The 26,238-nt window shown below is 24.5% G+C and overlaps 2 protein-coding genes across 2 annotated transcripts; one reads left to right on the top strand and one right to left on the bottom strand.

The window, feature by feature from the left end:
* The first annotated feature begins 107 nt into the window (after positions 1–107).
* LOC114130548 (serine/threonine-protein kinase SIK3-like) lies at positions 108–21,162 on the top strand. The gene is made up of 21 exons (XM_027995537.2): positions 108–1,730; positions 8,861–8,977; positions 11,582–11,645; positions 12,765–12,926; positions 13,017–13,141; positions 13,319–13,442; positions 13,959–14,050; positions 14,120–14,233; positions 14,866–14,983; positions 15,059–15,171; positions 15,240–15,350; positions 15,566–15,731; positions 15,794–15,900; positions 16,081–16,181; positions 16,273–16,409; positions 17,358–17,510; positions 17,622–17,770; positions 17,831–17,963; positions 18,036–18,116; positions 18,246–18,368; positions 19,148–21,162. Exons 1-21 carry the CDS (start codon positions 1,578–1,580, stop codon positions 19,729–19,731), a joined length of 3,027 nt encoding a protein of 1,008 aa, XP_027851338.2. The 5' UTR covers positions 108–1,577; the 3' UTR covers positions 19,732–21,162.
* Positions 21,163–21,256: 94 nt separating this feature from the next.
* On the bottom strand, positions 21,257–26,178 carry LOC114130556 (phosphatidylinositol N-acetylglucosaminyltransferase subunit Q). Its single transcript, XM_027995547.2, has 6 exons — positions 25,171–26,178; positions 24,971–25,106; positions 22,813–22,957; positions 21,902–22,088; positions 21,720–21,834; positions 21,257–21,605 (listed from the first exon to the last, which is right to left on the bottom strand). Exons 1-6 carry the CDS (start codon positions 25,921–25,923, stop codon positions 21,415–21,417), a joined length of 1,527 nt encoding a protein of 508 aa, XP_027851348.2. The 5' UTR covers positions 25,924–26,178; the 3' UTR covers positions 21,257–21,414.
* Between the last annotated feature and the right edge of the window lie 60 nt (positions 26,179–26,238).

Genomic DNA, 26,238 nt, shown 5'->3' with positions numbered 1-26,238 from the left:
TACGGCACTCGAACCGTGGTATAACAGGTGGCGGCAACAGTGCGGACCGTGTAGTTGGACCTTTGTTTGTTTTCCTCGACGGCGACGCCTTCGCCGCCGTAATTATCATTTGCCTATCATGTTTTAAAGAACACACACAGATTATATTATTATTGTCGACGATGACGTTAATAATATGCATAGTTTTCGTCTACTCCCCCACTACCTGCTTGTTTGTCGTTTGAGGCGAATTACTTCATACTTGAATTATAGGACACGACATTGCAATGTGCGTGTGCACGTGTACCAAAAACGCGTCGTTGTCACAATATTAAAATGATTGTCATACTGCTGACTTTAGACGTGCGTCGACGACGTCGCGGTTTTTGACTTTTATCTCTGTTCATTCGGAGTCGTCCGAGTGAGAGAGTCGTTCGGTGGTTGAATGTGGGAGCGGTAGAGAGAGATAATGAGAAAAAAAATATCTCGTTTGACAGTGACGGGCTTTGCTAATGGCTAAACTGACTCGAGTCTCGAGTGGCCGTCGCCGACGACGATAAAAAAAAATAAAATAAACTTTAGCCGAGGACGAGGTCTCAGCCGTTCGCCGCCCACCGACTTGTCGTCGCGCGTTGTAACCGTTTATTAAACATTCGCAGGACGACATCACACAATAACACCTTTATATACCTATGATTTTATATTTATGATAATAATATGTACATGTCATATGTGTGTAATACAATATCATAATAATATGTAATGTTGTACACATAATAACAATACAAATATTAATAATAATAATAATAATAATACCGTCGAGTGCGACGGCCGACGAGTGTTTTTGTTTTCATTCGTCGTTGGCTCGGGGAATCTGTCGCTCACGCCGTCTGAATAATATTGTGCGTTGAAAAACAAACGGAGAGGATAGAGACAGAAAAAAAAAACGTTAACAAAAAATTCGCAACCACAGCAGAAATCGCGTATCGTTGTTGTTATATTATTATTATTATTATTATTATTAATTATAATTCGTTATTATTAACGACGACACAATCGTTGAAATAGGTATCGTCGTTGTGTAATTCGTAGCCGCCGTTAACATTCTCGTCGACGATATTATTATGATACCTATTATTATTATTATTATTATTACTATTACTATTATGTAAGCCCTCGGCGGGCCCGCGTAAAACCAAAGTCTGACGAGCGCCCTCGTCGTCCCCTCCCGCCGTCCGCCCACCAACCCACCCACCCATCGCACCGAAAGCCCGACAACTTGTCGTCCACACGGTGTCGCGCGCGCCGCTGTCAGTTACTCAGTTGCCCAAAAGGTCGAGTCCGGTATGGTGACGGTTACCGCCACAACAGACTACAGTGAGTGGTCGTTGCCGTCGACGTCTTGTCCGTGCCACTGTCGCTATAGTACAATCGTTTTTATTGTTGCTGCTGCTGCTACTGCTCGTCGCACGGCCATGTAGTAGTGGATAGTCGGTTGGCTGAGACTCCGTCTGGACGTTAGTAGCAATATATCCGTCGACAATAGTCAGCAAATCGAAAATAAATTTATTGTTAGGTAGTTAAGCTATGCAAACACCATGGCTCGTGTGCCACCACATCCGTCAGCCGGACACAACAACCCATTGGTCAACCGTCTGGTGCGTGTTGGATACTACGAACTGGAAAAGACGATTGGCAAAGGTAACTTTGCCGTTGTCAAGCTGGCCAAACATGTTGTCACAAACTCCAAGGTAAGTGCTTATCTATACGTGTAAAAAAATTAATTTGTAAGTGCTTATTTAAAAATGTGATAAATTGCAGTCTTATTGTTAATTGTCATTTGACATTAATTTTATAGATGAATGTGAAATAGTTACAATCCATTTATTTTATCTCAATATTACCTATCCTAATTACTTGGGATCATTTAATAGAAATACTATTTTTTATGTTTTTACTTCAATGTCACCAATGTATGAAATTTAATTTTAAATATTTATGTTAATATCATAAAATGTAAGTTTAATCTTGACACAAATTTAAAGAGGTTATCTGTATTGGTAACTTACTAGGTATAAAATAATAGGTACTTATTTTTACTAAAAAAATCTTTATAGCTCAAAAACTGATAGTCTCAAAGTTGAATAAGTATACCTACCTATTTTAATAGTATCTAATATTTTTTTTACTTATTTAACTAATAAATAAATATTTATTTGTTTTATTATCTATTAAATTTTAAAAATTAAATTGATTTAATTTTTAATAACATAGTAGACTTAACTAGAAAAATATTTTTATAGAAAAATCCCCTGAAAATCAATGTAATAGTTGTCTTAAATGTTAAAAAAAAATTTTAAATACCTTTGTGAAAATATTTTGTAGTTAAAACTTCACACAATTTAATTTTACCTAATTGAAATTCTTATTACTTTACTACCTATCCAACAAGATTATTAAATATTTATTTTTAATAATGATTTTTATAGATTCATAAATAATTTGAAAAATATATGTTTTTAATATTTATATCATAACTTCTTATATTAGGTAATTATATTTTTAATACTAAAATAATTATTATAGAATGGAATTTCAAGTATTTCTTAATAATTGTTTTTTCAAAATAATTTTAAACCTATAAGTTTAAGTTTAGTTAGCTATAAACTCATAAACATTTATAAAAAGAAAAGAAAAAAATATATTCCAATATTTTTTTTTTATTATTATGATTATGATAGTACTCATTCCCTAGTTAGTGTTAAAAATATAGTTTAACTCATCAATCATATACCTTATTGCTATAAATTTACTTACTTAGAGGACAAATTTACTTTCCAAATGTTTTATTATTATTTAATTATAATCATATATATAACATTGTAACTATATAATAATAGTTAGGTAAGTGAAATTAAATTATTTCTTGATTAAAAGTCCAACCACATACTTTTATAATTTGTTAAATTTTTATTATTATTTTTATACCTAAAAAAACAACTTAATAATTGTATGTATTATAATATTTTATGATTTACATCACAATTAGTTAATTTAAGTATCTTATAGTTTTACTGATTATACTAATTACATTTAAAGAACATTGCATACCAACCTATCTAATATCTATTACTTATCTTTGTAATTTAAAATAAAATAAAAAGGGTAAATTAGGTATCCACTTTGCTGTACAGTAGAAGTCAATTGTATTACATGATTAAATAGGCACTGAAATGGATGTATTAATTTTGAATCGTTTTAAGTTCAATGATAAATCATTTTAAGCGATGAAGAAATGATTCTGAGCAAAAGTGGTCTAATATTTTGGTAACTAAAATTAGGTACCAAACAATTATTTTACACTATTAATATCTTAAAAAATGTTTACCTATATTTTTTCGTCATGATTATTTTAAAAATACTTAGTATTTTCAACTTTTACCTCCCAAAACAACAAACTAGTACCAATTTGGTATCAAATCTTCACCAAAGATAATTTGCTGATCAGAGTATTTTTTCTTCTAAAAAGAGTCTTCAGACACAAAAAGCCAAAAAAAAAATACCCATTATTATATCATCATTCTGCTCTGAATCTATAAGCAAAATTAAGCTTTAGTATTTTGTTCTTAATAAATCAACATACACATATTATATTGAAATATATCTTCTATAGATAGCTGATAGGTCATGCTTAAGCACTCTCCAAATATTTTTAATATTATGGTAGATATTGATAAGGGGTTTGACATTGGTAAACAATAGATTAAATGTTTTATATTTTAATAGAATTTAAGAATTACTTTTGTGTAATTAGACAATACATGTGTATTCATTTTATACTCATTTTAGATTTTATAGTGGCTAAACTTCTATTTTTATCTTTATTTAAAATAAAATTTTAAGCTTCATTTTGAAATTCATTAAGTAACTTTATAATTTGACTGAATATTATTAAAATCAAGCATATTATCCAGTATTTACTAAAGTAAGATATATACTTAAAAATTGATTTAATTAGCTGTTTTAATAAATAGCTACAATAATAAATGTAAAGTAATATATAAAACAATAAATTATACCTTTTCTTCAAATTTTAAAGTATTCTTAGAAATATATATTTTACGTTTTGGTATAAAATTTAATTAAATTAAAATTAAAAACAAACTTTTTTTTACTTGTTGAATAATTTTTAATCATTTATTTAAACAAAATATTATTTTATAAATCAAATTTGTTATAGTATACTAAACAGTAGCTAAACAAATTTAATAATTTATTGACAGTAGAGTAAAATATGACTCTTATTTTTTCTATTAGATACATCTATAGATATTTAACTCACTTTATTCAGATAGTTAATTTATCATATTTAAATTACTTTTTTAATTAATCAATGCATACCTGATTTAAATAGCTATACAAATAACTTGAACTGTACTTGTCATATAGAAATACTAATTTTTAATTTATGATCATAAAGTATAATAATATATTTATCTATCTATTTAAACATATTTTAAAATAAAACATCAATTTAATATCTAATATAAACCTATGAAATGAATGTTTTAAGATATACCTATTAAAAAATGCTTATATTTCATTCGAAGAAATATCTGAAGGAATGTGTACATTAGGTATATAAAAAAAATTATGAAATAAAAATAATTATGAAACAAAATATGTTTATATGTGTACCTATACCAAAGTATTCATTTAAAAAAAAAAAATGAGTGAGAATTTTTTTTTTAAATAGGTACCCACTTTTTTGATGATTCCTATTCAAAGAAATATTATGTTATATCTACTTAATCATACAATAAGTATTTTTGTATAAAATAAATACTTATATGCATAAAAAGAGCAAAAAAAATAATCTAAGATATAAAATATGTGAGCATTTAGTACTTAATATCTAGTTGAAATTTTAATCAGATGTATATCTTTTTAATTATGGTAATTATCTGATAAAATTTGATTAATAAGCAAAATCCTCATTTTCAAATATATTACTATAGGTCTCAGATATTGAATTTATTTATTTTGTAAATTACCCTTTAGTAAGCTATATTATGAGTTCATATAAAAGATATTATTATGCAATTCTGTTAACTTAGGCAAAAAATTTTGCACTTGGTAATGTCATATTATTTTCAAAGTAATTTTTATGTGGTGGCTTATAAAATCATTGCGAAGTTATACTAAGAATACATTTTATTTTATAATATTTAATGTTTTAACTATACAATTTTTTATTAATTTCTAAGTACTTATAGCTATACTGTACTGTTAATATATATATTTTTATTGTTTAAATACAATATTGTAGTATTTTTCTTTTGTGTAATAGATAGACTATTTTTCAGTTTGATTATTAAATGATTACGTATGGATTACTTTAACCTTTGGTTTAATTTATTTATTTTTTTTTATCAAACTACTGACCTTAAGCATTTGATTTTGTATAGGTATTGGAAAAATAGGTTTTCTATTTTTGCATTAAGTACTTAAAATTAACATTTTTAATGACAAATTATAGCTAAAGTAATTAAAAACATGTTTCAAATATTAAAGTTATAAATTATATTAACTAGACAAGTACTACAATTTTTTCTTACATTTAAATAAGTGCTTAACTGAAATAAAATTACTTTAATAAATAATCCAACTTAGGGGATAATTTTATTTGTTTAATTATTTATGTCTTAATTTATTTATGCAATTAAATTGCAAATGTTTATCGTATGATAATTCTTGACCGCCATTCACTTATTTGTAGATTTTGAATATTGAAAATAATAATTCCATGGTTCAATATAAAAATTAACATAAGTGCCATTAAATTGAAAAATTAATTTGGCATATTCTTATTGGTATTTTTTTCAGATAATTTATGTACCTAGATGGTATCATACTCAAATATATATATATTTATTTAAAAAGTTGAATTTATATCTATGGTTATTTATGTTATTTGTTAAAAAATAAAATGGATTATTCCATTTTTTTTTAAAAATATTTAATTTAATAATTATATAATAATACATCGAGTCATAGCTTTAATTTATTATATTAAATTGTTTCATTCATTTAATATAATATAATAGGTAATAAAATAAATTTTTTTTTTAACCAACCAAATTAAAATTAAATATTATATTTTTTCTTTCAATGTTTAGAATATTCATTATTTTAATCTTTAATAATTTAAATCTATTGTATTCAGATAAAATGTTTTACAAAAAGTATAGCATTAAATGTATGACGTATACAATAATACGTTTAATGTTTACTACAATTTCCAATTGTATATAATAGATAAAATGTATATTGTTAGTAGAATTGCATAAATATAATCTCATTAATGTTTACTTGTACTTGGTATTACATTCGGTTTCATAATGATAATAATAATAATAATAATAATAAAAAAAAAATCATGAAGATGCTGACCTCTTTGTTCCATTTAAAGTATTAGATAAAATAATAGTTAAATTTAATGATTAAGTACAATTTCATTTGGCTAAACCATTATTCATAATATTATTTCTTTTTCAATTTGAATTATTGTCCATAGTTCATTGTTGACTTCTTGCAAAAATATTACTATTGACAATTTATTAAATTTACTATAATAAATACTATTTTGTATTAGAATCTTATTTTTATTTATATAGAAAATCATCTGGAAAATGTATAAATCGCCAAATAAATTATATTTTAAATCAATTATCTTAATTTTAAAATCAAAGTTCATTAATTCTATTTTTTTAATAAAATAGTTTGAAAAATATTATTACCTCTCATTTCACTATTCAACATTTTCTTAACAAATTATACTTATAGACAGATTACCTATTATGATTTAAACTTTTAATTGTAACTAGATAATTATTACAAATTGACCCAACAGTTAAATTTAATTTGAGTTCAATTATTTAATGATCATTATTATACTTTTCCTTTATTAATATATATATAAATGTTATATATACTGTAGATAGATTAAGCTAATGTATTAGTTCAGAATACTTTTTTATTGGTTAAAAGACATTAATCTGTATGTTGTATTGTTAAAATTTGAAAATGTGTATCAAATTAAGAACACCTAAATTCAAATTTTTTCTATCATATTTAATTTGCTATTTCAACTATCTAAAAATGTTAAAAAAATATGATTATAAAGGTAATACATTTCTTTTAGCATGAAAAAAATTGTTGGTGCTCTCATTTTTAATAATAAAAAAAAATAATATTGTATTTTAATGATATACCCTCACTTGTTTACTAGATATCAATAAATATTATATCATGTGTTTGTATTATTACTATTGTCTCCATAAAATTTCTATTTGTAAAGTTGGGTAACTGTAACACCCACTTAGGTTAAATTTATATATTTTTGTACATTATATTGGGCTCACAGTCTGTAATAAATAAATAATAATAATATAATGTATCATATGCAAATTCGAAAACTATATAAATTTGTACCCCCTAAATATCTATAAAATAATTGTATACCAGTTATCTATACCAGGGGTCTCCAACTTTTTTTTACGGTGGGCCAAATTTTGTATACGCTTTGGCATCGCGGGCCAAAATTTTTAGAAATGTGTTGTCTAAAAAAAAAAAAAATTGTTGTCTATCTAGGAATAGATAGGTTATGAAATTGAGAAATAAATAAAAATAGATAAGATTTATTTAAAAAATGTATGTTTATTTATATAATTTTTTATTTTATAATTCAAAATTTGTTTTATATTTCAAAACAATCAAAACATTAATTAGTTTGGCGGGCCGGTGCAAAAAGCTTGGTGGGCCGGATCCGGGCCGTAGGTTGGAGACCCCTGATCTATATCATAAAGCTAGCCAAAATATTCTTAAAAAAAAAAAAAAAACAATAATAGTAATACCTTTTCTATTTTTAATTAAATTATTTATTTCTCATATACTTAAATACTGTCAATAATTTTTAAAAGTGTCTGGTAGTAATATGTTGTAAAACTGTATATGGTTTTTCACATTTAACCCTCGCTTCGTGTATTTTATAAAATCATAATATATTCTTATATTCTGGCCGGAAAAAAATATATTATCACTTTTAACATTCAATTTAATAGCTCACCATATGAGTATAAAGTAAAAACCATGATAGATATGATAAAATATAGTATTATGTGATACCAACTAGCAATTGCTGGATAACGAATTAAATTAGTCTAACCTTACCTATTTTTACTATACTAATTTTGTGATTCTTTATTCGTTGAATCTTTAAATCCATAATATGCTCAAAAAATGTACAAAATCTTAACATATGTTCTGAAAATGCAAAAATTATGTAAATTAAAATTTTGTATTCAGTATAGTTAAATTATGAAACAAATTTTGGTATAAACTAGCTTTTTTGAATAACCAATAAAAATATGCAAATGTATACAAATGTCAGCCTTAATCATTTGATACACCTAAGATTGGGTAGAATTTCTGTATTTTTATGAAAACACTATTAACACTATATTTTTAGTTTGTATTGATGTGTGTAGTAATAAAATTTACATATATATATATATATAAATATATAAAACAGGGGTGGCCATAACGAGGTTCGCAAGCCGCTTGCGGCTCTTTAATCAATTTTGTGTGGCTCTTGAACCAAACATAGACTAAAATTAAATGTAAATAAATGTTCCTTCATTTGATTTAAAATGAAAAATGTATCTTCATTTTATAAACATTCCTTTACAATGTTGCTCACCTTGAATTAACTTTTTAAATTTGCGACTCCCAAAGTTAAGGTTAGTGGCCACCCGTGATATATAATATAAAATTTCAAAACTAGCTATGTATTTATTTTTTTAATATTTGTTTGTTTCAGGTTGCCATTAAAATAATTGATAAGACACAATTAAATGAGGATAATTTGAAAAAAATATTTAGGGAAATTCAAATTATGTCAAAACTTAATCATCCTCATATAGTGAGATTATTTCAGGTACCAATTTTTTTATTTTGATCAAAGAAGAATTTTAAATATATGATATATTACCTATAGCTTAGTAGTAAATTAATAAGAATACATTTAAAAATAGCAAATCATTAATTATATTTATTATAATGTCTAAATATTTTAAATGTATCTTATTTATAATTATTAATATGTTGTAAGACAAAAGTCTGGGTTTGAATATTATATTTTATAAATATTGGTTGAAGATAAAATAAACATAACTGGCCTACAAAATGATACTTCATCAAATCTCTATATCGTAGTCTGATGTGTTTAATAATACAAATAAAATATTTTGTACTTTGTACAAAATTTCATTTTATTATTATTTTACACTTTTTTTGAACATCAGTGCCAAGGAGATCTTAAGAATTCAACAGGAGTAATTATAAAATCTAAGTATTTATAGTTTTTTACCACATTATAAGGTTTTTTCTTTTAATTAATTTATGGCATGAAAAATAATCTGCCTATAATAATCAGTTGGTAAATGACATTTGTCTTACATTGTATAGAGTGTAGACTGATAATGATAAAATATATAATGTTATATGATAAAAAAAAGGTATGTTGTTTCAAGGTAGATAAATAGAGGTTTAAATACTTTGATTATAAATTGATTGAAAAATGTACACCACTTATGATTTCTACCGAGAGCACTGCCTATCCGATAAAGACTTATAATGTTCATATTTTTATACAAAAATAAGATGCACAATGCTTGCAAAGCCATAACAATATAATTTATCAATTAAATTTAAATAATGAATAACTTAGATAAATTTTGATTAATATAATTATCTTCAATTATACAAATATTGATAATGACTTGCATTTTTTGGGGGGATTAGTGATTTGTGGAGCAAATATAGACATGCTGCCTATATGTGTTAAGTATAATTAAAAGTTACAATGAATTGTAACCATTGTCATATTAAATATAAATTAAAGTAATGGTAAATTTATTTTTTTCTTGATTTGCTAGCTCTCCTTAGTCTCCTAGTGATGATATATTTATTTTTGTAAAAACATATTGTAGTTATTCTATGAATGGTATACTATTGAAAATCCTAGGAATTACTTCAATATATATTTAAAATACTAGGTGATTACTATATATATTCAAAATATTATTACTCAATGAAAATATCTATCAAATTTATTTGTATAATAACAATATTTACAACATATTGTCCTAGTGTACTCTTTTGAAGTTATTCATTTAAGTTCCTATACAACAGAATCTTTTTGTGCAAACGTGATTTAAATTTAATTTTTGCAAAAATACAATATAATAAGAATTACAAAAATATAAATTAGATATTTAAGTTTACAATTCAGATATAAAAAGATTTGATAAAGATTTATTTATATTAATATTATTATTTACCCAAATATACTTCTTAAAATTATTATTTAAATAATTAAAATATATGTCATTCAAACTTTGACATTATGTTTGAGCCCTCATTGACATTGAGTAGTCAGTACTCCTTTTGGCAGTTGCAAGTCGTATACTTTTTTTGGCCAACTATCATAATGGTACAAGATAGAAAGTATTTACACCTCTATATCCACCTTGATATGTCTTATAATATTGACTTGCAGTCAATGTACCTATGCTATATACCTAACCTATTCATTAAGCGTTTACACTTTTGGTATAGTTTTATAACTCTGTTATCAAAATATCATTGTATTATTATATTATTCAACTGTCATTATTTAAATTTATATTATATTTGATATGTTTTTTATGATCTTTAATTTTTAATGATTGGAGAATAGAAATTATAAAAGAATTTATTTATAATTGTTTCTAGTTCAGAAACCCAACAATGTATTGGAAGTATTTTTAAATTGTAATCCAAACTATATTTACAACAACATACAAACTTCTAAAAAATTATAATCCTTATCGTGAGCACATAAAATATCAAAAGATCATTTTCAACTTAGAAACTACTAAAACCAGTAAACAACCAAGTATACTAGCCTTGAAATCATCCAATTAAAATAGTAAATAATTATTAGCTAAAGACTCTAGGTGGATTAAATTGGTGTAATGGTTTTACAATTTTAAACAAATAGCATCTTATATAATATATTAATATAGTCATTCATAGTTAGACAGGTATAATTGTTTATTTAGTTTTTAGTAATTAATTTATAATTTTTATTGTTTCTTCAGTATAATTTTTCCTAGTTTTATTTGTGTTCTTAAACCTAATTTATTTATACCATAGTGATGGGGGAAGGATTCAGGCATAATTTATGTTGAGTAGTGTAGTAGTGTAGTAGTGTAGTAGTCAATGATGAATTTATAAATTCTCTGACGTATATTAATTATATTTAAATATTTGATGTTGATTATAATCTATTAAATTTTGGTGATAACTTTTTAATTAAATGATAATGACAAACCTATTGTCCATAGTTATAGTCTTTTCAATAATTTAAATAATCAATAAATAATTTAATGTATAAACTAATTATATTTATTTTGTTGTCTATATTTTAATTATTTAAATATTACTTACTATAGTGTGATATTTATTATTTTCTTATCTAATATTGATCTATTTTCAGGTTATGGAAACTGAAAAAATGATTTACTTGGTAACTGAATATGCTGCTGGAGGAGAAATATTCGGTAAATAAAATTATAGTATACTATCTATCTGAATAACATTGTTATAAGCAGGGATGTGCTAAGTATACTAATTTTAATAAAAATATTATTTATTGTTATTGTTATCCTCACAAAAAGTGATTGTTGGCTATGAGTGTATGAAATCCAAGTATTGTCAACGCGAAGTGTAACTTTAATAATAGTCGAGGGTGTCAGATCTCTGAAATCAAACATATTATAAATGCTAGAGAAAAGTTGTTTTATTATTATATACGCTCATATTATATACATTTTAATAATCATGATTTCATTTGTATTAAAAATTAATTATTTTAAACATTTTGTAGTTAATAATTAGCAATATACCAAACTTCAATATTAATTGAAAAATTAATTAACTCAAATGTCGAACTTAAAAATAAAAAAAAAGATTTTATCAATTAAATCCACTAAGATAATCTGAGAATGCCATATCTGCGTATGTCTCCGTCTTATACATAGACATGGAAAATTTCTTTTTAGTAAAACCAATTTTGTGTGTAGCTCAAATATTAGAGTGAAATGACCTATTATCAAACTTGGGTAAAAACATTATTTGTGTTCTTTCATTTGTTTTTAACAATATTTTGAATTTTAAATATAAATACTTTACATACTCACACGTGCTTAAAAATTAATATACCATAAGGGAAAACACACATTATGTTCTTACCTTTAAGTATGACAATATCACATTGAATATACTAAATTGGTTCTACTGAACAAACATTTGCTATGTTGTACATTTGTAATATAAAGACAATACATGCAGGTGTGATGTCTCTTTAACCATTATTATATGCTGGGCTAAAACTACTACTACTATTTTACATTTATTTTTAACCTTATAAACACTATCCATATGTATAGTATAGTATTGTTATTTATATTTAATCGACATAATTTAAACTAACATTTTTACCATTCATCAATTAAATTAAAATTAAAGTATTTTTACTGTACTTTAATTTAATTTTTTTTAAGTATTAAATATCAAACGTATTGGTTTATTAACTTTATTCTAAAATCATGTATTGATTATAGAATATAGATAAATGATGAAAAGTTTTTGAAATGCACCTTCTATATTATGTTATTTAGATTTTCTGGTAAAAAAAGGAAGAATGGACGAACCTGCTGCTTGTCATATTTTTAAACAAATTGTGGAAGCTGTAAGCTATTGCCATAATAAAAACATAGTTCATAGAGATTTGAAAGCAGAAAATTTGCTGTTAGATGCTGATAACAACATTAAACTTGCAGGTGCCATTTATAATTAAATAAATTATAATATGCAAGCATGAATAACTGCCTATTGTTAAAATTATTTAACTTTATTATTAAATTATTTAGATTTTGGATTTAGCAATCATTTTTATGAAGGGAAATTACTTTCTACATGGTGTGGTTCTCCTCCTTATGCAGCACCAGAATTATTTCAAGGACAAGAATATGATGGACCAAAAGCTGATATTTGGGTGATTATTATTTTTACAATTTTAAATTTATAAATATTCAAAATATTTTGATCTAACTTCTGTACATATTTTACTTTTTTTCACTTTTTGATAAATATGAAGTGTACAATAAAAATATAATTTATTAATCGTTTAAAAAATAACTGTTTTAACTGATGGTATATTGTATTTTTACAGAGTTTAGGTGTAGTATTGTATGTATTGGTTTGTGGTTCTCTTCCATTTGATGGAAATACTTTAAAAGTACTTCGAGCTAATGTTCTTTCTGGAATGTTTCGTGTGCCATACTTCATGTCAGCTGGTAAGTAATTATAATACAAATCTAACACTAATATAATTTAAATAACATTAAATTAAATTTAAGATTTAAATAATATATTTATTTCTTATTTAAAGTACATCAATTTTCTGAGGATTAGTGCATTTGTTTAAAACTGCAATAACATATTTATTCTAAATCCACTACTTTATTAGCTTGCATTTTTATAAAATCTTTTTTGAATTGATAATATTATTTAATGAATTATAGTTACCTTAAATGTCATTATTAGTATGTAAAATGTTATAAATTATATATTTTTTAAATAGTTTATATTATTGAAGTATTAAGAACAATCAAAATGTGTAAACAGTTAGGTGTAGACTGTAATATGCATTATTATTCATTGTTGTTTGTTCTAAACTCAATTAAACTATTTAAACATAGTTGTTCAATTATTGAATATTTCAATTTTTTAATTAGTAAAAGACATATGTCTAATTACTTAACTATTATTCTATTCTTAATAATTGCTTGGTGATTTGTGATTTATTTTAGCATGTGAACATTTAATACGACATATGTTAGTCATTGAACCTGAAAAGAGACTAAGTCTGAATCAAATAGAGTCTCATAAATGGATTAAACAGGTACCAAAAAATGTACTCATTTATATTCTAATCATAGATTTTAATGTTTAAATTATCTTATACTTTTAGCTGTCTGAACCAGTTACCAAAAGATTAATAGTGGATGTAAACCCAATGATGAATACAGCAGTAATAGAACTTATGTTACAGTTACCTGGTTTAGATAAAGATATGATTGTTAATGTAAGTTTTAATTGACTAATTAATTTTAAGTATGTTTTTAAGCAATTTAGTATATTTATACTGAAAGCATAGACATTTTATTGATATACTAGTGCACCTTAGTGTGTGTGAACCTTGTTTGGTCGGTATCATATTTCTACAAGAACATCTCTGTGTAAGTTTCCTAAGGATCAAAACTTCCAAGTCTTCTTAGTTGATTTTGTTAGTACTGTGATGTTTTGAAGCATATCTGGTGTTTCATCCTTAATGTTGAAATGTTTGTTTAAGTAGTTATCGACAACAACCAGTGTAATTCTAACTCGACCATCTGGCTGCTCTATTAGATACAGTATACTTTGGTTTGAGTACAATTTGCATCAAAAGTAATTTGTTTATTTATAAATAAAGATTGTTCCTGTCTTAGTTCAATGTTTTAGATTATCACATTTAATATATTATGTGATGAGTGATGAATAAATATTTTTGATAAAAGATTAATTATTATATCTAGCTGGATCATATAATTATCCTATCATTTAAGACAAATAATTATAAATCAGTTATACTAGTATGATTTTATTAAATATAAATGCTATTAGTATTTTATACTAAGTAAAATATTTTTTTAATCCAAATTAAATTTATTTTATTAGTCTGTTCAACAAAAAAAATTTGATCATGTCAGTGCAATTTACCATTTATTGGTTGACAAATTAGATACAACTGTTAATCAAAGCAATACTACTAATCAATCATTAGTTAATGAGACTAGTAAGTTTGCATTAATTCATGAATCAATTGAACCATGAATATTAAAAATAATATATATTAATGTAATATTTATAGATATAGATGGATCTGTTAATATCAATTCAAATTTAATTGAAAATTTACCATTATATTCGATGTCACTTTATGGTCAAGATGGCTCAATTTATGACAGTCAGCAATTAGAAAAGGTATATTTTCTTTTTGTTATTTGTACTTCAATATACTTGTTTGATTATAATTTAAAAATAATTTATAGTATGGTGATGTTGATATTGGAGAATCTGCTAGTTCAAATAAGACTCAAGATAGTCACCCAGTTACTACTCGTCGCCATACCGTTGGTCCAGGAAATGGTTTAATGACTCAAGTAACAAATTACTTTTTTAAACATTTAAATTAATTTATGTAGTATTACTAATAATGTTAAACCAAAAAATATACTTTTTTTCAGAAGTTTCAATTATTTATAAGAAAAACAAATATCTATTTACACTTTAAAAGATATTAACTCATTTGTGATAAAATTATTACAATGTATTTTGTATAAAATTATTCACTGGTTTCATTTATATATTTTTTTAGGTGATGGAATCACATTACATTACACACCTCCAAACTGGACGTAATGTAAATGTTTTACCAAATACAAATTTGCCTTTGAACATTCCATTAGTTGAATTTCAATCTCCTAAAAATTTTACAATTAAAGATCAACATTTATTAAAACCGCCACAAGTTATGGGAGCAAGTAATAAATAAAATAAAAAAATCTATTATGAAAAATGTATTTTTCACTAATTATTTTTGTAGATAACAACTTTGGTAGACGTGCATCAGATGGTGGTGCAAATTTACAAATGTCACAAAAAATGAATTGTACATTTAGTGAACCAAGTAGCAAAGAAGATTTAAAAAAAGTAAACATATTCACATATTCTAAAATAATATTATACAATGTATATTGATCAATAATAGTGTAGTTAAATGATAAAACAATTTTTATTTTTTCAAAATAATTATGTTTTTGCATATTATTAAACTGTTATTATATTGGTTAAGATTATTACTAATAATAATTTATTTTATTTTGTAAATAGCAAGTAAAAATTGATCCAAATGATTTAAGAAACGCAATAATCGATCAATCCAGTAAAGGAAACTTATTGTCCGAAGATAATAATGTATCAGCTAGTTCTAGGTATAATAATAAATATGTTTAGCTATGTTTTTTTTTCTTAAATTATACAGGTTATACTTTATGTTAATACTAATTGTACTAATACTTGCAGTCGTTATACAAAAGTAATGTGTAATACTTCTAGACATGGAATGGGAAATAAAGAAGAATCCCAGGGCCAACAAACTAATTTACAAAATACAAGAACTAGACGTAGTGGTGTATCAACTGTAATGGATAGACCTCCAGGTATATTATTTTATATATAATATTGTATTCATTCGTTAATTGCTTGAGATTTGAAATTTGAGTCTTAATTTATATCACTCCACTGTACATTACATCCTTGTAAGTACTTTTTGATTAATTAATTATTGATTAAAAATAACTAAATAGGTTTTTCCTGATTATTTGCTTAGTGAGATAATAATGATTTATAAGCAATGCAATTTTTTAATTTATAACCAAATAAGTAATAAAAGGACTAAAGAAAAAAGTAAGTTACTCATATAATGTATTTTGATTTTTTTAATAGTATTTTGATTTAATAATACTTAGTTTTGAGTAGTTTCTAGTTACTCTCTGTAACAAGTTTTGATTTTTTATAATATTCTTTGTGTGTGTGTTTAATTTGCATTATTACCTTTTTTTCATTATTATTAAATGATTAAATGTTCATTAAATAGTGTTGTAGTATTGAATTTGATGTGTAGTCTAGTTTAAATTTTTTTTATGATTATTATTTTTTTTTTTTAGCTAACACATTTAAGATTTTTTTTTTTTAGAGAGTGCAACAGTAACATCTTTTTTACTGAAAATATTGTATCATTATTATTTTATTCATGGCTCTTTCAAAAGTAAACTGAGTTCAATTATTTTATTGAAAAAAAAAAGTTGTTCAAATTGAAATACTTTTTGTTGATTTTAACCGAGATTTTAACCAGTAATGAGACAACTTTATCTCATAATCATTTATTTTGAAGTAGGCAGTCTTTATATTTAAAACATGTTAATATATTGTTGATCCTATTATATGATCAAAATTCATATTTAATTCTTCAATAGTTGAAAAATATTTTTTAATTTAAATGTCTTGTCAAAATACCCTATATCAATTTAAATTAAAAACTGTTACTGTTGAGGTCTCTTAATTTGTAGTTTGTTTGTTTGTTTCCATTGCTTTTTTTTTTTTCAAAGTCATTAGTCCTGAAGTGGTGCGTGAAGTAGAAGCACGTATGAATCGAGAGTATGTACCACCACCATTACCAATGGTCAGCACTCCTAGACATAGTCACCGTATATCTCAGGTTTCAGTTTTACCAACAGTACAAGAACTGCATAGACATTCAGGTATCATGGTATTTTTTTTCTAATGAGTACCTAGGATCTGTGGACATAATTTGTATGTTATTTAATAATTTTTGTGATTTTTAAAAAACATTTTCATTATTATTTGATTAGGTCGAGAAAGTTTAAAAGATGTAAGTGGTTATTTACCATCTGAACGATATAGTCCTGTTAGAAGAACAAGTGAACCAGTTGTTACATCTAGTGAACATCTAGAGCAACCTAATATACGTAATATTCAACAGGAACATATTCAACTTCAAGTAAATTTAATTGATCTCTATTATAAATGTATTGTTATTTAATTTGTTCTTCACTAATAGCAAAAATTAAGTGAAAATACATTGGATACCTGGGACCATGCTGAATTACAAATGCTTCATACATATCATTTACAAAGTCTGCAAACATTAGTAGATCAAACTCCATTTATAAATGCAACTACTAATCATCAGGGTATTACATAAATCTCTTATATTTAAGTTTTGTCTAATACCATTTATTTTTAACTAGAACATTTCTTTTCAGGTAATTCAAATATTCTTAGCCAACATTTGCAAAATTTAAATTTACACCAAGCACCTTTAGTTAATGTTCCACAAACCCAAGGTAAAATTTTTTAATATCTATAATATTTAAAATGTTATTTATTTAAACAATATTTATAACTTAAAATTTTCAATGCTCAACATTATAATTTTTTTCTGAAAATAATGTTTATTTTGTTTTAACTTATAGGTTCAATTACTCAAGGTACTCCAAATATAATGTCCAATCATCAAATTCCAGTTCCATTGGATTTACGAACGAATAATAAATTGAATCCTCAACCAACTATTGTAGTAGAAGATAAAACATTAGGTTAGTGTTATTCATACTTAAATAAATTATTGTAGAAACCACTGATTATAAATATTTAAATATGTTTAATTAATAATTATTGTTTTAATAAAAATGTACAAGTAAATTAGTAAATATTCTCTGTCAATAGTGTCTAAATGATCTCATTCTGTTTTCATATTTCTAATTTTCAACTTTATTTCAATGTATTCTATATTATTTAAACTTATGTTAACATAGTTTATTCATCTTTTGTCAACTAAATGAGATTGTGTGTATTATATTTAGATATTAATTAAAGATTTTTAGTTGGTTGCTTTAACAATATGAGATAATTATGATGGTGGATTAAGGTAAAATCCAAAAATTAATAATTAGATATTTTCATATGTAACCTTAAGAAATAAATATCAAATTTATATCTTTCAAAATTCTGAATGTATTGATAAAATGTAAAAATATGTAAACTCCCCTTTTGCCCTTAAGGGTAAGGTTGGAGTAAAATAATTTTTTATCTCATACCACCACAATTAAAGGTATAATACTCTAAAAATTCAAGTCCCTAGATCCAGCAGTATTGCCTGGACATTGATGAGTGAGGAAATGAGTATATCAAAAATATTCCTTTACATATATTGATGAATGATAGTACATATGATAGTACATATAGATTATATTTTTTTATTTATTAATCTCATTAATTCTTAAAACTATTAGAAATTATTATAGTTTTATTATTATTTTATGTTTAACTTTGATGGTATTAATATTTTAATACATACTTATTTATTTATTTTTAGAAATTTATGAAGAAAAGCTTCTTCCAAATCCAGAAATATCACTCATGATAACTAACGAAGAAGGTGGTATGATGGAAGTTGACACATTACTGACAAATTCGGTGAATTCTATGAATACAAATAATACTTTACTAAGAAAATCAAGTACTGATCAACCACTTTCAGCTATACATGATGGTTATGAAGAAATCAATCATATAACTGCTGATAGAAATAATATTATAACTGATATGGATTCATCAACTTGTTTGAAAACTGCTCCACTTTTTTCTGACTATATTCTAAAAAGAACAGCTAGTGATGCATTTGTTGTGGACTTGTCTGATTTCTATTCCAATTTTACCTCTGGTAATATACTCAACATTGTCAAATATTTGATATCATCCAACATTCGGGTATGGCCTGTGCTAGATAGACAAAATGTATTGCAATTTCCAACAGGCTTGCAAATTGAACTGGAAGTGTGTTCAAACGATACGGGTGCCAATTCGTATTTAAAAATTCAACGACTTTCTGGAGATTCAACTGAATACAATAACATTTGTCATAGGCTAGTCGAAGACTATTTACCTTGTAATAAATAATATTGTTAATCATAATATTATTTTTAATCTTTTCATGGCTGTGCTACTTTTGTGAATGCAATTAATTAATATTAGTCATTAGTTTTAATAAGCATCTTTCGTTATTAGAATTTATCAATTAACACCTTAATCATGCAGTTGTGAATTATAACTAATCATCTTTATCTTATACGGACTGATATCAATATAAATTATATATTTTACCAAACTCATTTGAGATTTTCATTTAAATAATTATATTTTATAAATTTTTTAATTTAATGTGCGTTTGTAAAGTGGCAGCACAAAATGTATTCCATTTGTTCTATTCCAATGACTATGTAATCAAATATATTGTATATTTAGCTAATAAATGTAAATACAGTTATTGTATATTTATTTTCAATTGTTAAAATAATTTTATCATATTGTTAACTCGTTTTTTTTTCTTAATTTTTACTTATATGTCTTCAAGCATATGATAGTAAAATTAATGCATTTTAGAATAGAATATTATATAGTTTTAGCAAATAAAAAATTAGAAAAATTAAGCATGTCTTGATCAAAACCGTATTATACTCGCAATAAATGTTGTCAAATTTCATAACTCACGTCAGTTCAGAAGTCTTAATTTTAATTTAACACCAATTATCTACTAAAACTTGTATATATTGTTATTTTTAAAAAAAATTTTAAAATCTATTTGGTATTTTAAATTTTACTTCTGGGCTGTACAAGTATCTTCAATACTCCAATATTGATTCGTTGGTATTTGTTTGTTATTATTTTTTTACTTTTTTATTTTATTTTTTTTATTTAAAAAATGTTTATTGTGATCTTTTTATTGTTATTTTAATATTATATTTTTTTTCGCAGTCTTCTGTGAACCATGTTTACCACCATTGGCTATTTTTAACCTTATTTTATTCTAACTTTAATAGTTTATATTATTGTAATTTATATATGTGTGTGCTCAATATTAATGTTGTGTACATGTTATTTGTTGTTATTATTATTATTATTATTATTATATATATATATATGTATGTTTATGTGTGTATGTATTTTTTTTTGTGTATTACAATGTTATTGAACACTAAACTTTAAGCTCAACGCCAATGTTGTGGACATGTTAATTGTTATTATCTATACATTCCATTATGTACGTATAGAATATTGTGATAGACTAATTAATCAAATACTACAATTTTTTTTTTCTTTTTTGTTAATTATTTAATTTTAATGCATCCGGCAATGCACTCTTGTTAAGAAAAATGTAAAAAAAATTTAAGCCATTATATATTTATATACAATATAAAATGTACCATTATAATTTTAATATTAATATGTTTTTAACCATATTTCAAATGGAAAAAAAATATATAAAAATTATTTATCAACCAATAAATGGATGAACATTAATAATAGAATTATTCATTAACCATACTTAAATTTTTTTTTATTATTATTCAAACCAAATGAAATTTTCTTATAGGTGCTAAAATAGTAAGTTAAAAAAAAAAAAAAAAATTTGATCATATGAACACCATCAATAATTCACTATAGTATAAACTATAATATGCACAGCATTAGTAAGTAAATAAATAAATATACAACTAAGTAATTGATTTCTAACGGTTTCAATTAAGTGGTAGACCCGTTTAATTTGAATGTTTTTAGTTGCTTGTACTTGTATCTTCTTAACTAAATTGGATACAATATTTTACCCGTACAAACACGTTTTGTTAATGTCATCCAAGATACTGGGGGCGGCTGTTCAACTAACTCTGGAAGATAATGCTTTACTGTGGACCACCATGAATCTGCAACGATTGTAGTGTTTAAAACCACTGTACTTGAGTTCTCGTTGTTGACTATGTTCATTTTTATTATACCTGTTGGAATTTTTGTTTCTTTAATAACATTCATAATTATTTTTTTTATTTTTCCAAGATCAATAGGTATTATAGGTATAAGGTAATAATATTACATGTGAATAAAACACTAACCTGCAGAACTGCTCGGCTTAACAAACCATATCAACGTTGTGTATACAGGAAGAACTTGCAGTACATACCTTAACCGAATCAATATCCCTTTGGCCATTACCATTATTGTTCGCATCTATAAAAAAAATTAAATAAAAAGATTCAATGTGATAATATTAATAAACATGTCGTGTTTTACGTACAACTACGAATACAATGTAGTAGATCAAAGTTGTCGGTAATAAAAACAACAATATTGCAAACGATATGGTTCCAACATACAATTGTTGTGTGGTGTATGGTGTAGTCCTTCCTGGTTGCGGATTACAACTTCTTCCCACGAAAAGTTTTGCCAATATCATAAGACTCTTACGTTGTAAATTATATAGCCTATTAACCATTTACATTTAAATTAATGAGTTTTATTGTACTTAAATTTTTATACACAGAATATAAAAATAGTATGTTCATTTAATGTAAAAAGCCGATAATATATATAATTTGAAATAGAAATACTAACTAATGTAAAAATATATTCACAACCATTTACCAAATATAATAAGAATTAGCATTTATAAAGTTAAATATGGGAAAAATAATCATAACTGTTATTAAATTTATGCAAAACTTAAAGTAAATAAGCTTTTTCATAAACAAGATTTTACTTTTTGACCATTTTTACAAATTATTTATTTTTTAAATAACATAATTATTACTTAAATGTGTTGAAGTGCTCAACTTAATGCAAAATTAACTCATTTAAATTTACTTTTATAAAAAAATTTTAAATAAAAACTCAATCTAATTTCATTATTTTATTTATTTCATTTATTTTTAAAACTAAATGAAAAATTTTTTTTCAGTTTATTTAATATACATATTATGTATAATTAGCAATGGAAAAAGTAAAAGTGAATTTTTGACTATTAAATCACCATTTTTAAATTAAATAAAAATAAACATACCTTTTTATCTATCTACAAATATAAAATTTTAAATTATTAATGATTTTTCTTTTTGTTTATAAACAATTTTTAGAATTATACAGTTTTAACTTGTACGGCACTAAATAATAGAGTTTTTTTTATAATAGTACAAAAAAAATTGACCTTACCATGCTGCGTACACATAAATGCAATAAACATGAAAACTGACTATTGCCAATACATCTTCTATGATTGCTATCTGGTAAGATAATCCAAAAATACCAATAAAAACATAAACTTGAAAAGTTAACTCCAAGAATGGCCGACATAATACTGTAAATATAGAAAAGAGTTTGAGTCCTAATATTTTATTCTCTATATTTTTATATTAATTATTTGGTTTGTATGAAAAAAAAATCAACTTATCTAAATATGTATATTTAACACTATGCAAAGCTAAGTATTTAAATCTATGCATGTTGTATTATATAATAAAGATAGCACTTGATCTACTACAAAATAAAGAACTTGGTCCTCTAAGTCATAAAATCAATACATTAATGAAATAAAATTTAATTCTTCTTTTAAACATGAAAGAATCCGATAAGTACTTAATTACTATTTTTTTGAATTTTAGATTTTGAACAAAGTGATGAATGTATTGATTTTATAATGTGTGTGTGTGTGTGTTTTTTTGTGTGTGTATGTGTGTACAGCATGACTAGTCGAAATAATGCTTCAATTTTAAACATCTGAGGTGGTTTCCGATGGCAAAGTGAATATCTTTGGTGCATTTTAGAGGTTAAAAGTAAACATTTCCAACAGTTTTCAAAAAAATCGATTATTTTATATGGTTGTAATACAAAAAATAATTATTGTAAATACTTGAAATTTTCACCAAATGTTTGTACTAGTGTTATCTATATACAGTTAAATTTTAGATTTTTCTGAGAATTTTTTTTTTTTTGAAGTGTCGATAAAAAAATTTTGGATGTTCAAAAAAACTTTAAAATTAAATACAAGGTTTCTTATGAGTTGTTCTTACTGTAGTTAATAAAAATATCAAAAATCGTTTGTTACAATTTTTTTTATAAGCATTTATAGATCAAAATGTTATGAAATATGTCAAAATATCGAAAATTTGCAAGTAATTTTATAGTTGAAAAATCATAAAATGTTTTGTGTTAATATCTAAGTTTAAAAAATTCACCACAAAGTTTTCCTACAAATATCTACAAAAAAAACTCGAAACATCATTATTGGAAAAATTTTAAATACGTTTGAATTTTAAATTTTTACAAAATTTCGAAACGATAACGATTTATCCTCAAACAATTTTAAATATTTGTTATTATTTAAAAAGTATAAGCCATAGGTACTTGAAAATATCACCAGTTATTGAGATTGAAATTTTCTTCACATAATTTAATTTTCAAAATATTTCGCTTATTTTAATGCTATTTATAGGCATTTGAAATATTTGTTTTTTTTAAAATATCAATAAAACTTTTGGCCGAGTCAAAATACTTGAAAATTTAATATAAAATTCCTTATAAATTAATCTTTTAGTGATTCAAAAATTATAAGAATACATAGGAACCTACAATTTTTTTTTTTATTAGCATTTGAAGTTTAAATATTGACAAAAATTCATCAAAATCATGAATATTTGCAAATTATTTTGTAGGTATAATTCATGAAAAACTTTTATATAAGTAGCTAAGAGTTGAAAATTTAATACACGATTTTCCATAAGTTTGGCTTACAATAATTATAAAACAACTTAAATTTTGGTGTATTCAGGCCATTAAAATATTAACCACCTTTTTCACCAACCACTAGAAATTATATCCTAGGCTGACAAATCATCTCCGTTCAGAATCGTTTTTCGTATACAATGATGCCTATCATTTGATTCAAATTTAATACATCAATAATTATAATGACCTACTATACAGCAGAGTGTTACTCACTTGACCACTCTTTTTGTAATTTAAGTTTACAATTCAAATCTAGGATTATGGGTGTTCCATTTAAATATTAGCACCACGATTATAAAGAACTTATAATAATTATAATAAGTATTATAATATTATTATATTATTATAAGTTCTTTAAAATCATGATTAGCACCAGTTAATCTGCATTACTAACAATAAAATATAGATACTAAATATTTAATTTCCATTTTACATAAAAAATTGTTTTATCATATAGTGATAAAAAACATGTTAGTATTTTACTTTAATAGATATACCTAATAAATAAAAATATTTTATTTTTTATTATATTTAATGTTAATTAGTTTATATCAAAGCATGTTATAAATAGATATACATTACCTACCTAAAAATGACCACCATAGATTGACTAAATAAAGAAAACACGTTCCAAGTAAACTGTTAAGAGGATCATTGAGTTTTAACCCTGCTGGACTGCCCATGAGCCATTGCAATGTACCCTGTAGCACTTTAATCACTTGCTGTAAATCAAAATAACTATTATAAATTAAAATAAATTTTTCCGAATATGTTAAATTTATTTACATGTGAAATACTTGAAATGTAGGAAAATAGTTCGTTTGACGAAGTAAATGTAGTATTAAGAATATACAAAATTATTATTCCAAGAACCGCATCACAAATACATGACATCAAATAATTAATTGATTTTGCTTTGGATAAAATGTGTTTATTATGTTTGAGATTGTCTATGAGCCATATATAATTTTTGATTACACCCAATATGTGTTTAAATAATGTCAATCGTAATATTGTAAATTGTAAAATCTTTGTTTCGAGACTACTTATAAGCACATTAAGTATAATCAACAAATACTTGGTAAATTTCTGGAACATAACTACTTCTGACAGATGACACTGTCTCTCGGCATTTTCAGTATTAGATAGCCATTTCGACAACATAATGAAACAAATGAATTTCTGTGAATCACCTTCATATTTAAATGTACCATAGTCATACAATCTTGAAGCATCATATATGATCAGCACAAAATTGTCAAGTTGTCCTGGCAACAAACTGGCATTTAAATTCCCATTGATTTCAGTTATGCACAGAGTATTAGTGACTGTACGATTGAAACAGACCCGACAATCGTTTCTGGTAAAGTGGCCAATTGTATTTACTTTAGATCCTGCGTTGGTGTTCTTTATGTAATTTGGAAGTACAAAATAATACCTGACGTTTTTTATAAGCTTGATGAATCCTACTAGTTCAACCGTACTGTCACTCGTCCCTAATAATGTTTTAGGGAAAAAAATCACTTGTTTATTTTCCATCTCATAGAACTTGGAAAATAACACTATTGACTCATATCTTTATGTCATAATTCGTGATCGCCTAGACCGTTCTCCATCATAGAATGGCCAAGAGAATATGACGTGTTATTTCGTTGAAGGGTTATAACATTCAAAATTAAGAATCGGATACGAAATACGAATTATTACGATTGCGAATACTAGTTGTGTTATCTAAACCATTAACCAGGCGTTTTATCATTTGTCCTATTTTATCTACCGGGAGTAACGGATGATAATAAAAATAATAAAAAATAATATAAATAATAGGTACACAGCTATCACACCGGAATCTTT

This window comes from Aphis gossypii, chromosome X (assembly GCF_020184175.1).
Source record: "Aphis gossypii isolate Hap1 chromosome X, ASM2018417v2, whole genome shotgun sequence".
Lineage (NCBI taxonomy): Eukaryota > Metazoa > Arthropoda > Insecta > Hemiptera > Aphididae > Aphis > Aphis gossypii.
This window is presented reverse-complemented; position numbering and strand designations above follow the sequence as displayed.

Bases quoted from the DNA above. Each gene is read 5' to 3' on its own strand.
- LOC114130548 (XM_027995537.2), top strand. From the start codon at position 1,578: ATGGCTCGTGTGCCACCACATCCGTCAGCCGGACACAACAACCCATTG. The intron at 1,731-8,860 runs GTAAGTGCTTAT...TGTTTGTTTCAG, and splicing joins ATGTTGTCACAAACTCCAAG to GTTGCCATTAAAATAATTGA. The intron at 15,351-15,565 runs GTAACAAATTAC...ATATTTTTTTAG, and splicing joins GAAATGGTTTAATGACTCAA to GTGATGGAATCACATTACAT.
- LOC114130556 (XM_027995547.2), bottom strand. From the start codon at position 25,923: ATGGAAAATAAACAAGTGATTTTTTTCCCTAAAACATTATTAGGGACG. The intron at 22,089-22,812 runs GTAAGGTCAATT...AATGGTTAATAG, and splicing joins ATTTATGTGTACGCAGCATG to GCTATATAATTTACAACGTA. The intron at 21,606-21,719 runs GTTAGTGTTTTA...AAATTCCAACAG, and splicing joins TAAGCCGAGCAGTTCTGCAG to GTATAATAAAAATGAACATA.